Below are 15,381 nucleotides of genomic sequence, written 5' to 3' on the forward strand. Positions count from 1 at the left end.
ACAGTTCAGGCCGATCCAAGTTCACAGAGAGATTTCTGTCCAACAATACTGAATGAAGAGAAGTCCAAGACAAGGTTTGGGGCTTTTTTTTCTTCCCCTTTTTTCTTTCTTTTCAATATTATGAGAGCCAGAATAGCAAACCATATACCACAGTATACAACCATACAGAAAACACTATGATAATTAAATACCCATAAAGCTCAGACTATCTGTAGAAAAAGTAGGAAGTTCATTTTATACTTAAGCCTTTTAAGCAGCTTAGAGCATATTATCCATTTTTTTAACTTAGGAAAAAAGCTTTTTTCTAATATTTGAAATTATTAAACAGTAAGGTAAGAAGATGAACATAGAAATTTTTATTAAGAAGTGTGTCTATCTTAAATAAAGAAATATTAGTGCCTCATTAGTAGTATACTCATGCTCATTTTCTTCCAAAACCGACACATACCAGGATCGCAACATCCTTGGCTCTGAACTACTACTTTTTTTTTTTTTTTTTTTTTGAATTACAAAATATCTGTCATCATTCTCTGCCTAAGGAATTAAAAACATTTGTCTTTGCAAGTACAGTTGACTTTAAGATGTTATTGCTAGGAAAAATACTCTTTCAAATAAGACACCAGGACTGAAAAAGAAAGATTTGGCACTTCTGAAGCCTTGTAACAGGGAAAAACTATGGCACATGGGGTTTGTTCTTCTGCTCTTACAGCTGTCTTCCAAAAAGGCTATGGACTGCCTTCTCTGAAACTTGATAGGATACTGAATAATCCTTCTAAAAATGTGCTAAAGGTCAAACAAATATCATGAGTTTCAGATACAGTTAAGCCCATCTTGGGGCAGGGATATGAACTAGATAACCTTTTGAAAGCACTTCATGCCCTACTTTCTATACCTGAACCCCACAGAAATCAAAATGTAAGGTTTAATAGCCTGTAATATGCACTGGGTCAGACCAGATGCTTTTAATAGTCTCAGTTCTTACAATCAAAAACCTTTGTCTTTTGAATGAGATTATTATGGCATATTAAAGAAGTGCAACTAAATGCAGTTGCAAGAATTAAGTCTATTTCAAGATAGTGTGAGACTTAATAGGACATTAAAAGCACCATTCACAGGGTCAGTTACATGTACATTTAATACTTGGACCTAAAACATACAAGATAAATAATAAAGATGGCTGGAATACTTCAGTGGCTTCTTGTTGTAAGGGCAATAAAGTGACCATTCACTGATCCCCAAAACTTTCTAACTTTCTCAAGAAAGCTTTCTTGTGAATTCTTTTTTGTTGAAATCAGAAGGACCAATCCACCCTGCAATAACAAGCAACATGGTAACTAGGGCATACAACTAGGAGAAGCACTAGGAGACTCAGCTTTTCCAAACTGCCAGCATATGCAAGGTGAGTAAACCAGTTACTGTCATGCTATCTTTGCCTTCTTTAGGGGGAAGAGGCAAAAGGGTACAAGTGAAGAAGTTTGAAAAGGTTTAGGTTTTGCCTCAATAGAAAATTAGAGCAAATGTTGAAATGTCCGTGTTTCACAGATCCACACTTAATTTTCTAACCAACCTTCTTTAATTTCCAATCCAGAAAGAAAATTAATTCAGCAACTGACCTGACATTATGCTTAGATGCACACCACTGCCAGCCTGTTTTAGAAAGATGACTGGTGTTCTCTTTACAGTGATCTCCTGAGCGACCTGAACAGACGGCTGCAGCAGAGTGGTAAGGAGTCTGGGAACCACTGCATTTCATAAACTTTGATGAAATTGTTTAGGCAAACAAGTATTACCAAGCACTGCTCCCCTCTACATTGCTTTTGTGTATCAGCTACCAGGGAGTACTTGTGTTTACTTTAATATGTAAATTCTTAGCTATTTTGAAAACAATTTTGGCCAGGTATCAACACTATTACATCTTTTTTCCAAATAAGGTATCTGAAAGAAATGGGAAGAGGTGACTTTTTCAAACCTACATTGAAATAATCCCAGTTTTAAGCTTCCTCTAAATTGGTGACTGACAAGGGTAACAAAATCTGGCCAATTATGTACGAGACTGGATATATTCACGGCACGGGTTACTACCACCTACTGACTTATTTGAGACCTCAGAATTTCCTTCCAGCTTGAATTAGCTCTGTAATGGAGACTGAAGACATACTTATCATTTTGTAGGAGTGGTACATTTCTAACCAGCTGATTGGTCCCATTTTTCTGCTATAAGCAATTTTAACATTATCGGGATAGCTCTGCATACTCTCATGGCATACTTTGATTTCTTGTTGCTGATCATTTTCATAGCAGGACACTTAAGTATTCTTCCAAAACTTATTTTAGGTCATACTTTAGGCCAACATATTTATGTGCAAAACACAATTTTAAATGGAGGCAAGCCAATAAAAGAAACAGCTTACTAGAATTTCAGTTGACTTTGTTAAAGGAAATTATTTTAAATTAATGTGGCTACTGAACTGTTGCCATACTTGACCTCAGAAAATATATTCCTTCTAATTTTTGCTGTGAACATTTATTTATTTAAGCTAAACTCCAGGTCTTGAATGTTGACCATAAAGAAGTCTCAGATTTCCTGCTACTATTTCGTACTCTTTTTTTTTTTTTTTTCTAAACAAGGGCAAACAACATATGTTTGCTGCATTAGCATTGCACTGCCAAAACATCACTCTTAAATGAAATCATCTATGTATTTTTGGTAGAATCTTATTTAACAACTTCCACCCCTGACAGAAACAGATTTAAAACAAGGCTGTTTTGTTTTCACTGAGCAAGAGTTTGATCACTGGTTTACTAGATGGCGCTCAAAACATTTTTCCATATGCTCTTCTCAAAGAGAATCTGACTTAAATGTGGTTTACCTTCACCAGTGAATGAAGGCTTTTTTCAGCAAACATATCCCAGAGGAAGGTCAGGTCTTCCTGGCTGTCCACATGTGGCTGCAGCTGGGCTGGCAATGCAGCCAGCAGCTCGTACAGACCTATAAAATGAAAATAAAACACAAAGTGTAATCTAGAGGTGATCTCATTAATTTCTCTTAACAGTTCTGTGTAATTGGCTGCCTGGAGCATGTCATTCTAACTAAATAGGGAGTCTGGAGTATCTACATAACATTAACTTGTAGAACCAAAAGGAACATTTTTAGAAAATTACTAAGAAGCAAGTATTAGCAGTGTACTTTTTACCTTGTCACAGTTGTCAAACTTCTACGACCATATATATTTACACAAGGTTATGCAGAAAATTCATAAAGGTTTTGAAAAAAGGACAAAACCAGAAAAAACATACATTCCTTTGCTTAATCGTTATTCCATTTCCCTTGATGTTAGCCAAAGAGTGAAATGAGTCATGAATAGGAAAAACTTCCTTAAAAGAACAGAAACTGGATAGGGTGGTCCATTAAAAAAAGGTTCGTGGTTTCTCTAAATATTTCTTGCTAATATATTGCTTAATATTTTTTTTTATCCTGTGTTCAGTAGGAATCCACAGCAAGACAAAAGGAACTGCTCCGTTTTGCAGGATTAAACCTTAAAAAACAAAACCAACACAGTTTTCTCAGACACATACACACACAGAGAAATATTTCAGTAACATTTTTTCTTTGCAGGTATTTGAGATTCTCCATAGGGTTAAAGCAATTGCTGTTCCCAGTTATTTGTGGCACACCTCACCAGCGGTCTCTGAGGGGCAGACAGTAGCACACTGTTCCACAGTAGCATACAGCATAAAAAATCCATCATGCACACAGGCCATCAAACTGCTGTCCAAGAAATGTAGCAACAGTGTTTGCAGCAGCCCTCTTTAGGGAGGTAACCTGGCATGAGTTGATATCAATTCATAGCACATGTTTAATTTTCCAGTGGGATTACTTGGGGTAAAAAGGACAAAATGCCTTTTTCTCCTGTCTGATGTCTACAAAAACACCAATAGTCTCTTGGGATCCAAGATACACGGTCCTGTTATTATTTTTAGTCTGAGTAAGTGCCGCTGTTCATCAGAAGGACAGATTTACAAGATATTCTACTGCTAAAGAACATGGTTCTAAGTTATAGGTTACTTATTGTTATCATGCCTATTATCTCCCTTAAAATTATGATTTAGAGTATTTATTAGTAAACATAATTTCACAACCTTTCCAGGTACTACATATCCCTTTCAAAATTACATACAGCACATTTGGGATCTGATTATTTAACATTTTTGTCTTTTTACTGCCTCTCAGTAAAATATTCTGGAAAAAAGTTCCTTCCAGATACATTCTTTTTGTAGTCCAAGCATTTTTGGTGGTTGGCATTAATTTCTCTTAGAATCTTGCTTTTATTTAAATCTGCTCTTGTTTATGCTTCAGAAATACTGTAAAAATAGAACACAACTCAAATCACTACCATTTTTCACGGACAGAAAAAGAACACTGAGCCTTGCCTAGCGAGACACGGTCAGTGGTTGAGCTGACACCCAGAGAACAGAGGTTTGAATGGGACTCCTGGCTCTGACTTCCCAGACTCAGAACTTAGCAAAAATGGTGATTTTTACCATGCTGTTTGTGCTTCAAAAATATTTTCATTTAGAAAATTTAAAAAGTTCCTTTACACTCAGCCTAATACTTCTGTGCATAGGCACTTTTGTTACTGTAAATACATTTAGCCCAGAATAACCTGAAGGTTAGGAAGTAGATTAGAAAGCTTAATGAAAGCTTAATGTAAGCTTACACTGTGGCATAATTGCACAGGAACAATTCATAAGTGCCACTCAAAAGAAAGAAAATATGACATTCAGCCACTCCCTTCAAATAAGAGATATATAAGAGTAAGCTTTCTTTTCCTTGATGCATCAGATCTGCTTAAATTTCACGTATAATCAGGTATAAAACTATTCTATCCTTCTAACTTGCTCCTCAGAGCTTTGGTAATTAAATACCCAGTGGAAATAATACGAAAGTTTATGTTTCCTGATGGATTAAGTATTACAGTAGTGACATAGGGTGAGACTGAATCTGCCTATAATGAGACTCAGGTTTTATGCACAGAACTCCCAGAAAAAAAATCCCACCTGCTGGCACTCCAGGACTGGCTAACCCTGCAGGTGCTTACGCACATTAAGGTTTCCACATCCAGCTCAAATATATCTGTGGCTTCACATATTCATGTAGCTCTGAACTGCCCCTTCTAGAGAAACGGGTGTCCTCATCCCTAGCGCAATACTCTGGCTTTGACAGCAATGCACCCAAGTCTCCAGGGGAAGTGGAAAAAATTCAGCAGGTGCTGACTGATTTTATTCAGTATCATGGTTGCATTTCTAGTTTTGCCCTGCTTTGGCTCTGCAGTCCAGTATTGATAGCTTTCAGCCAGAAGGAAGTCAGGATCCTGCCCTTCTCCAGAGCAGCAGAACCCGCGGACTACGCCATGCAGCATGCTGGACACCACCACACTCCTGCTCTTCAGACGACTCTTGAAACTGAGCACTATGTAGCCAGGAATAAAAAAAATCCAAGGAGTCAAATGCAAATCAAGCAGAAGGGATGACTTGGGGTATTTAGTTGGGGAGAACAGAAGACAAAGATCTAGAATTTGTCTAAAGTTTTATTTGTGTAATTCCAGATCATCTGACTCAGCTATAGCCTCCTTCCAAACAAAGTAATGGCAGCAGAAGGAGCTAGCACCGCTAAAGGTTTCGCTTTACAGAGAGAGTTTCATTTTTTCTTGTTCCTTCTGTGGTGTCCAGTACTACAGAATCAAAAATTTTCAGATGGGCATTCAGATTTTTATAGATAAAGAAAAACAGTATATGAATCTTCCACCCCCACCACACCACTCCACACCCAACTAAAATGTCACATTTTATTTGTGTCTCAACTATATAAAGTATGTTTTTCTTCTTCATTGCAGTATGAAGAAACAGTGAAAATTGTGGCTGGCATATGACTTTACTAGCAAATGGGATTTAAAATAAGTGCTTTTGTGATATGGACAGGGACAAAATAATTTGTAAAGTTACCGTAAACTGGTAAGGAAGCTGAAACTACTACATTGGCAACTACACATTAGCCTAATTTAAACTACTGGATCTGATAACTTGTCACATCCATCTTTCCAACACCTGAAGGGTAGTAGCTCAAATCTCTGCAGCCCTGTAAGTCATCACTGTACAGACATGCTGCCATGAGGCAACAGAAGTAATCTGAAATTGACAGCAAAGTCTACTTCAGCCCAACCTCAAACCTCCTGCAAAACTTCTAACTAGCATCTCAGGCAGTTCTGAAAGCCAAAGCCAAAAGCCACTGAAATAAATCCAAGTTTTTTACTATTTTAGTACTGCCAGGGTATTGAAATCAGATTTTTTTTCAGTCTTTTCAGTAGCAATTACAAAGACTGAAGTGATGCTATACTGAACATTTTCGATCACTTCTAAAAACAAAAATTAACTTTCCAGAAGGTCATAGCTATACCTCCTATATTCAGATGAACTGTTTCGTAAATTAAAAATGCATGTTCATGACGTAAGCCACAGAATGAGATGTATCTCAGCACCTCAGAACTGGATGCTACTGTTGTACATGGTTGCCAGGCCTTGGTTGTGTTCTTGGTCTCAGATTGACGTTTCTCTTAAAGTCCCACCTTATTGATTCATATGATATGCATGGAACTCCTATTAAAAAAAAAAGTATTTTGCAGAGATTTTTGGGAATATGCCCACAATTAAAATAAACACAGACAAAAAAGCTTTTAAAAAATTATCAAGAAGTTGTGTTCAAAAAAAAAAATCACGAAAAGCCAAAGAAAATCCTGGTTTTTTTAATGCTTGATATTGGCGAAATTGTAAATAACCTTGCAAAGAAAAAAAAATGCTTCTTTTTAATACACTGTTGCTATTCTTCTCAGGTTCTTGTCATTTTTTTTAGCCTAGTTTGCCTAAATTTAACCGGCTTTTATATTTCAAAGGAATCATATACCCACTGGGATTTTCTAGTATCAAAATACTTCAGGTGTCAAAATTCAGTAAAGTAAACATGACTTACACAAGAAAAACTCATTTACTTCAATTTTAAAAAGCAGTTCATTTATACAAAGGTCCCAGAAGACCTGAGCATACATAAAAATATTAACAATGAGTTTAAACATGGAGATGTAAGACTATTTTGCAATTATAAGAGGGGAGGTAAGTCCGGTCAGTCCTACAATATGGCGGGGGAGGCGGGGAAACACACCAAAACCCAGTTCACAATGTAATCACCTCTGGACATTCCCAAATCATTGAAACAGAGAAGGAAACAAGGGCCCTTTCCAAACCAAACAACAGTCCCATACCAAACAAAAAGGTCACATAAACCAGTGGCAGTGATAGTCAATTCCAGACAAACAAGGAGCTCCTAGTTTTAGGTACTAGTATGCTGCTATTTATATGCATGTTATATAAATTAGGTACAGTATCTAATACTTCTGTGAACTAAGTAAAAGCCTATAGCATGTAACATCAATAAAAAGAGACAAACATTGAACACAGGAATACTATAAAACTCTTGTAAGAGTGGAAGGGGGAGGCGGTTCTTTTAAGGTGCTTAGTCTATTAAATCTGATTACCTGATTCAAGAATAAAGAAATTTAAAAGTAATAAATTAATACTGGACATACAATACACTTTTCATGAAATTCAGTTCATCTAAGAAAAGGGCCACAGGGAATTAAAATACAATGACTAGATAACCTTGTCTACAGAAATAGTCCATATAAACTATATGCATGTAGATAATCTAAACATACATACATAATCTAAAAATAAAATTTACAACAGCTTGTCATAAACTAAGATTTTGGACTTGTTGCTAGAGCAAGTAAGACAAAATGGCTGCAGAATAAAGCTTGTAGCATTATGCCACCTTGGACTAAGGAAATAATTTCAGGAGGAAAATCCAGCTACTTTTGAAAACCCAGCACTGTCCCTCTTTAAAAAGATAACAGACACATTTCAATTTTTTCTTTTTACACACTTAAACAGTTCCTGTCTTCAGAGCATCTTCAGCTTTTCCTTAGCCTAATTAATATGATTTAGTTTCATTCAGTCTGAAGAAGAGGGCGTATAATGATGGCAATTCAATTTTAAAAAGTGTACGCTAAATTTGTACATGTAGTAAGATTTAAGACTAAGCAGACATGGAAAGCTTTTAAATCAGAAACAACAGGACATAAAGAATTTTTCCAGTTCTAGAAAATTGCTTCCTTTGTAGTGTTATATTCTATAGAAGACTGCTTGTTCCTAGGAGGAGAATAAATGGCTAAGCAATTGATGAAAGTGTTCCCGTACTGAACCACTCACACTGCAGATTCCAGATGCTCTACATTCTTGACATCAGAATGGAAAAATTTACTGTTAGTCTAGAGAAATTTAATATCACCATTCTTGTCATATCCTTCATAGCTTCATTATTAGGACAAGTCTGTGGAAGCTATAAACTAGTGCTAAATGATAAAAAATATGGTCTCTGCGTTCCATCACTCTTGCAAATTACAAGAAAACACCAACTTCGTTTTGGTTAGCATTAGGAAAGAAATGGAGACAAATGGATGTGCATTTGCTTTCATATGTTAATTAATTTCCTGAATTAGCGTTCTGAACAACGATGCCAGACTTAGAATCAAAAATTTTTACAGTAACTCAGGGATAATAAACACTAAAGAACATATATGTAAGCCCAGAACAACACTGTAAAATTTTATTGTATTAATAAAATGGGACACACCAACCTTTAAATTTTCCACTTTGTCAAAGGTAAAATAATCAGCACCATTTGGTGCCATTTATAACAAGCTGACATTTTTTCACATTTGACCTGTACTTTACAGTTCTATAAAGACTCAGACAACACTTGCTTTACACAAAAGCAAACAGCATTGCAGAAGAAACACTCGTTCTGACATCCTTGCTGCTGCACAATAAAATCAGTCACTAGCACCAAATACTGAGTATTATTTGAATCTGAAGTTTGAGATCAGTATTTATGCACAGGTTCCACTAAAAACATATGCAGTACACTTATGTATTAGGATAGACATACTGCACCATCCTATCAGACTCCAGTTGTAAAAAGACCATTATGTGCTCAACTTTATGTGCCACAAATAGTTCTTTTTTATGTTCTCTTAAGTAATTCCACTGAACATATGGGCTTCCTGACACTGCAAAAAGTTAAAGACTAACAATTTTTCTTTGCAGAACCAGAGTGATTAACTCATTCCAGTATGTACCTCTTTTTAATTTTGCAGTTTAGTGTTTTTTAAAAAAGATTAATCTCAATTTTCAAAAGGTACAGGATACTGAGTAACTAGATAATCACAACATGGAAGTGCATAGCACCTTTGGAAAAAAAAAAGTATTTGTTTTGATTTATTTGCTAATTCACAAAAAAAGTAAAATGCTGAAATCCTTATGGATAGCACAGCAACAAAAATGTCAATGTTCTATTTTTTCCTAATGAAAACAAGAATTTTGCCATAACTGTCCTCAAAGAATAAGATTACATACTAAGGGCAATACAGTCTTTTAAGTTAAAAGTTGTACCCAATTTTTATTCCTACAAGCTACAGTAATTTGTTAACCCACCTTAAAACAACATTATGACAGAAAATGTTGAAAGCGAGCAATCATTTAAACCCACCACTCTTAAAAAAATTATTTCCTTCAAAATGGAAAAGTCTTTAGTTTTGGAACTTGGCTCCCAGAGCTAAAGAATCCACAGTTGTTTGAAACAGTTATTGGTCTTTTAGGATTTGTCTCAACATGTGTATTTCAGATTTAGCATACCACATACCGTTACGTTCTGATGCGAGTTAAATAGTTGATCCCTGTTTGCATTCATACAGGGCAAGGCTGTTGCTTCAGAGCTCTTGCTTGTATGGCTCATCAAAGCTGCTTCAAAATCAAAACCCCTCAAAATGTAGTTACTAGACACTGTGTCAACAAGAATACTTTGAAAGTTCATAAAATGTACTTTCATGAGTATTCAAAAGCTCCCCTATTACCTGCAAGAATAACACATACATAAAACTGATTTAAAGTGACCTATCAAGCACAAATTAATAAGCAGCTTGTAGAAAGCTCCTACGAAGATCTGACTTTTTTTTTTTTTTTGTGAAAACTCTTGGCTCCTCACCTGAAGCTGCATACCATGACACCTTGAATAACCCTGATTAATTGACTGCTTTTTTGTACAGACATCAGGTCGATGAGTCTTTAGTTTTTCTATCTAGATCTTCATCAACACTAGAGGAGGCAATAGCAAGTACCTGGCAGGCAGTCTGGAAAGAACTCATTCCAGCACTAGGATGTCACTGGGCACACTCACCATGTTTAACTCTTAAGTCACAGTTTGCAAGGTTAAGAGACTTGGCACTGGGGAGAGGTGGCCAGGTATACTAAATGTGGCATTGCACATCTGCAAAAGGAGGACACTATCTCATTAAAAGAATGAATAAGGATTTCTAACAACAGAAGCCAAAAGTCATTACAAGTCAGCTGTGCCTAAAACTAGCAGAACATAATTTGATTACTATGTATCTCAACCTTTTATATTGTGTCTTGAGAGTAGAAAAAAAAACCCCTACAATCCTAGGCTGTACTGATGGCAAAACCATGCCAGTATATTATTTTGGTGTTGTGATTCACTGTATGACTGAGTTTAAAGTTTAACACTCAAAACAAGTTATGCCACTACATCAATCACTTGTATGTGCATACTGACACATACACATGATATACAAGTCTACAGAGGCATATAGGAAAGTTTATAGAGTCAAGTACATCATCATCCTATCTTGATAATATGTTTAGAAAATCAAACTGTTCAAAATAAACTATTTAGTAGTTTATCCCTAAGATTAATATGCTGCATTGAGGTACTTTTCAGTTTTTTTAAAAATCAATGTTATTTTGAAAGCAAAATCATATTTGAACCCCTGTGTTTCACAACAGGCAACTAACAGCTAGCAGGGAAGCTTCTCACTATCTCTTGATAATGCTAGATTTCCTTCAGCTTAACAGCTGCAGGGTTTTTTTTCAATCAGCCAGTATTTGATGTGATGTTGGGCTGAGAAGCCACAGAACCTTTCACCTGACAGTAAATGCACAGAATATGTACGCTCTGCTAGCTAACGTGGACGCTGACATGGATACACGCGAGCAGTACAGCATGGCAGTCGGCTCTTGGCAAAGGACAGCTGGCATCACTGTCAACCATTTGTGTAATTAAAGCTTTTTGTTCAACACATATAGCTATACATTTAGGCCTCTGGTTAGAAACAATATAGGCTGCCATACTTTAAAATTTACCACAAAAATACACATCACTCAAAAAAAAAAAAAAAAGGTAAAAATTATTGCAGCTGCCAGACCATTTGAATTTAAATTTCTGGCCAAGAACTGTAACACTTTTAAAGAGCTTACCATCAGTAAATATAATTACACACATTTTCTGATTCCACACTGTTGAATCAGCCTAGCATAATATAAAATATTAATGCAAAATAGAATAGTTTAGAGAAATTTCATTCTACTTTGAAGTTTTCCAACAGTCAACATAAATATGTTGATACCAAAATAAATACCCTTTCCAACACCAGCAAGTTATATTTTTAAAAAATTAAACCTGATAGCCATTAAAGCTAGCTGTATGTCTCATAGTTTCCCAAATCTTTCATATGAATGTTAGCCTAAAAGCCATTTAATGCCTCTGGCAGCTAGAGATGGGGAGAATTCAAGAATGCATGGTAAAATATTGGCTCTGTTTATTAATTCAGTATAAATTTTGCCTCTGCTAGCGTATCAGTTTTCAATAAAATTTAGCCATATCTGTGCATGTCAACATAGTGAGAAATTTTAGTAGCCTTGAAATTATGATGCAGCCAAAGGCATTTACATACTACACTTGGCGTGGCACACCTATGCCTAAGTCGTAAGCAACAGCATGAACCAGGCGAGCACAGACTTTCCCTCTGCTCCGTTTCCACCACAGCATGTCAGCAGGGAAGCAGCAGCAGTTTGGAGCAGGAGTCAATCACCCTGCAAGCCTTTGCCCTGGCAGCCTCTGATGGAAGAGCTACCCCCAAAAATCTTTCCTTCATCACTCTCCTAAAATCCCTTTCTCTTCATCTCATAACAATGAGTCCAGCTCTTTGGGCCACCATTTTGTTATTACATTTTTTAAACAAGCTCTAAAAATAGAACTTCCCTGATTTCTATCTCCCTCATCACTCTGAAAACTGGTTTAAAAGGCTAAAATATTTAGCCACTTGAGTTTAATTCGTCCTTCTTCCCCTAAAGACTTTTCCAATGTCTCACTCTCAGCTCAGCCAACTACTCAGCTTTTTCAGGTTATTACTGTTTTATTTTTTCTCTCCACCTTTTTATCCTTTTCATTATCAATAATTCTTAGAAAAGATTATGTTAAAACTGGCAAGCTGATAAAAATGCATTAGCAGTAAATAAGAAGACATCTATATAAAACCAGTAAAAGAAAGGACAGCATCTTTCAGTGTTCAGATGATTGCAATATCATCTCTGAACTTCACATTGCTTGCAGTGGTCTCACTTCACTGGGTGGTAATCCATGTGGACTATGGAGCAATCAGCATAACATTCCAACAAAATATTTCTACCAGTATTCCGTATAACCACATCACCAGCATGCAGCTTCAGAGGTCAAGATACTTCTTAAAGAATCAGAATACACTACTAAAAATGCAGTTTGGAAAAATACCCAACCATTTAAAACAAATTTAATATATTTATTTTGTATTACTACAAAACAGAGAAGAAAACACCAAACCCGGGAATATTTTAAAGGACGTGTGAACTTACAATATGGTTAGCAATAAACTTTGGGTTTTTTAATTTAAAAAAAACTAACACGTATTCAGTTTTATAGGCTTGTAATACTGAAAAAACTCCACTATCTGGCACAACATTAGCTCCTATATGCACCCAAGAAGAAACAAATGTAAGCTCTGCACTTTTTTTCTTTCTATAACTTACAATATTCAAATTCAAGAACTGCTTCTGACTTTCATTATATTTAAGCAATCTCACACAGTTTTACGTGGTGGCTAAACTTGGCCCATAAATGTGATTTTCCCGCTGACAATACATGAATCAAAAACACAAAGTCTGCTTTGCACATTCGTGCGCTAGTTTTTAAGGACAAACAGAAAAGCAGTTTTAAACTCACCAGCTGAGCAAGCTTGATACAGAGTTGAGAAGAAAGAAATCTGTAACAATTTTATGATGTTTTTCATGCTAAAACAACACTTTAAGCATAATGATGTCATCTTCGTTCCACCAAAGTCAGCAATGAAGCTGCCGTCAACTTCTGTGAAGCTGGGACTGCAAATTTAAATCTTCCTAAATATATCAGATAAGTGAATGCCAGATCTCACAGACTTGTTCTACCTGCAAGCACAAAGTGCGAGTCTTCCTCAGTCTTTGGACTCTATTTGATGGGCCTGCACACAGAGTTTAAAAGCAGACACTTGTAACACAGAAAATATTAAAAGCCTCAGATGCAGCCTCATGCAGGAGCTCAGCCTTCCATTCAACATGGTTGCTTTAAGAGAACTTTGACCTGACACTGACAGGACTATAAACCTTAAGGGAGGAGCAGGATAATGCATGTGTTATAAACAACAAGTAATATTTATTATTATCACATAAAAATAGGGTTTCTATATGGTTAATGGAGAATAGAAGAGAAAGAAGCATGTGCACATATAAGCCTTTCCCCTCCGTCTTAAAGTTAAGAAGCCAGATCAGATTGGTAAGGTACAAGACTAATTTCAATGTTGCTTGATGAATCTAAATGAAAACAAATATTTTAAACAAAATATTGCAAATACTGTAGCCATGCTTTTGATTTATCACCATTTAAGGTCTGGCAAATGCCTCAAAACAGATTTAAGAGGTACAGTCTGTGTTCAGAAGAATATACTGGTTAAAACATGGCATAACAAAAGCACGTACGGTAACATCTCTAATAAAGTCTGTCGACAAAGTAAAAGCAATGTAAAATTAACACGAGTAAGTCAACATTTAGTCTGATCAAACGTGGCTCATCATGGACACTATTCTGCTTTTGACAGTGGCCTGATGCCTAAGACTACATTAAAAAAAAAATAATATAATCATCAATGCTTCCATACTAGTGCCTGAGTTTCCAGTAGTCCATGACTTGGCAACTTCTCGATATTCACAGATGATGCATTTCTATTTACTAGTCCTCAATGAATTCTTTCACTCATTTTTAAATCCAGGTTTACTTTTACTTCACCAGGATATAACAGACACAAAAATAAGCTATGCCGGAGTTTTGTTTGAATGCGTTACTAAAACAGACTCTTAGCAGACAGGCTAAATGAAGCAGTGTTGCTACCCTAAAGGTGCATCTTTCTCAGGCCCCCACTAAGTGACTTGCTAATTCCACAGCATCCCAGATAGTCCTCTCATGGACTAGAGCAGTTTCAAATCAATGTATGTCACTACACCAGTTTATGCTGTCAGGGCAGGAGGAGAATTGGTCTATCCACCAAGGAACAACAGAGGTAAGATAATCCATATTTTTTGTGTGTTTCTCTCTTTTTTTTTTTTAATCTGAGAGTACTAGAACAAAAACAGTACTCTGATTAGAAACCACCTGTATTATAACCAGAACAGAAAGCACCGTTTCATGTAATCATTCAAAAAATACTTAAAATACCTATCATCATCATCAGGAAATACCACAAAGAAAGTGGATATAATTTTCTTCTCTTTCAAAATGTAATTATTTTATTTAAAGAAACAATTTGCAACTTGCAGCAGAAAACAAATTGGATTTAACAAACAGTATTATTTAACAGGAAGACATTAGTGGTGCATAGATTTTGCTATAGATTTCCTGGGACAGTGAAGATAGTTGAGCTTTATCACACACCATAATTATTAAAGGTGTATTTGGAGCATCATATGCATTAAATAGCATAGTAAAACATGGTTTTATAGACATTTTGTCACATATTTAGATTTAAAACACTCCCACTTTTTGGAGCCCTTTTCTTTATTCAGAGAGTACACCTGTGACAAATACTTCTGGAGATATTAACTTCCTTTAAACAATGAAACAAGCAAAATTGTCAGCATCAGGTAGCAGTCATCACACATCCCACTGCTGTTCATCTCAACAGGTTCTTGAGTCTTCTGAAATGCCAGAAGGCATCTGGCCAAGTAATAAAAAAAAAAAATTTAAAGAAAAAAAAAAAAAAAAAGAGAAAGGTGTGTTTTGGAAAGACACAAAATTTTGTGTGATAAAGAAAGCAACGATCCAGAATGGACCCAAATCTTCCAAAATTCAGCTTT

General features: G+C 35.9%; 1 protein-coding gene across 4 annotated transcripts in view; it reads right to left on the bottom strand.

The window, feature by feature from the left end:
- MPP7 (membrane palmitoylated protein 7) overlaps nt 1–15,381 on the bottom strand; it is a 157,603-nt gene that overhangs the window by 97,987 nt on the left and 44,235 nt on the right. For all 4 annotated transcript variants that reach the window (XM_040591416.1, XM_040591417.1, XM_040591415.1 and 1 more), the window contains one exon: nt 2,871–2,989. In XM_040591416.1, coding sequence (XP_040447350.1) covers nt 2,871–2,989 — 119 coding nt within the window. The remainder of the gene's footprint in view (nt 1–2,870; nt 2,990–15,381) is intronic.

This window comes from Falco naumanni, chromosome 4 (genome assembly GCF_017639655.2).
Source record: "Falco naumanni isolate bFalNau1 chromosome 4, bFalNau1.pat, whole genome shotgun sequence".
NCBI classification, from domain to species: Eukaryota; Metazoa; Chordata; class Aves; order Falconiformes; family Falconidae; genus Falco; species Falco naumanni.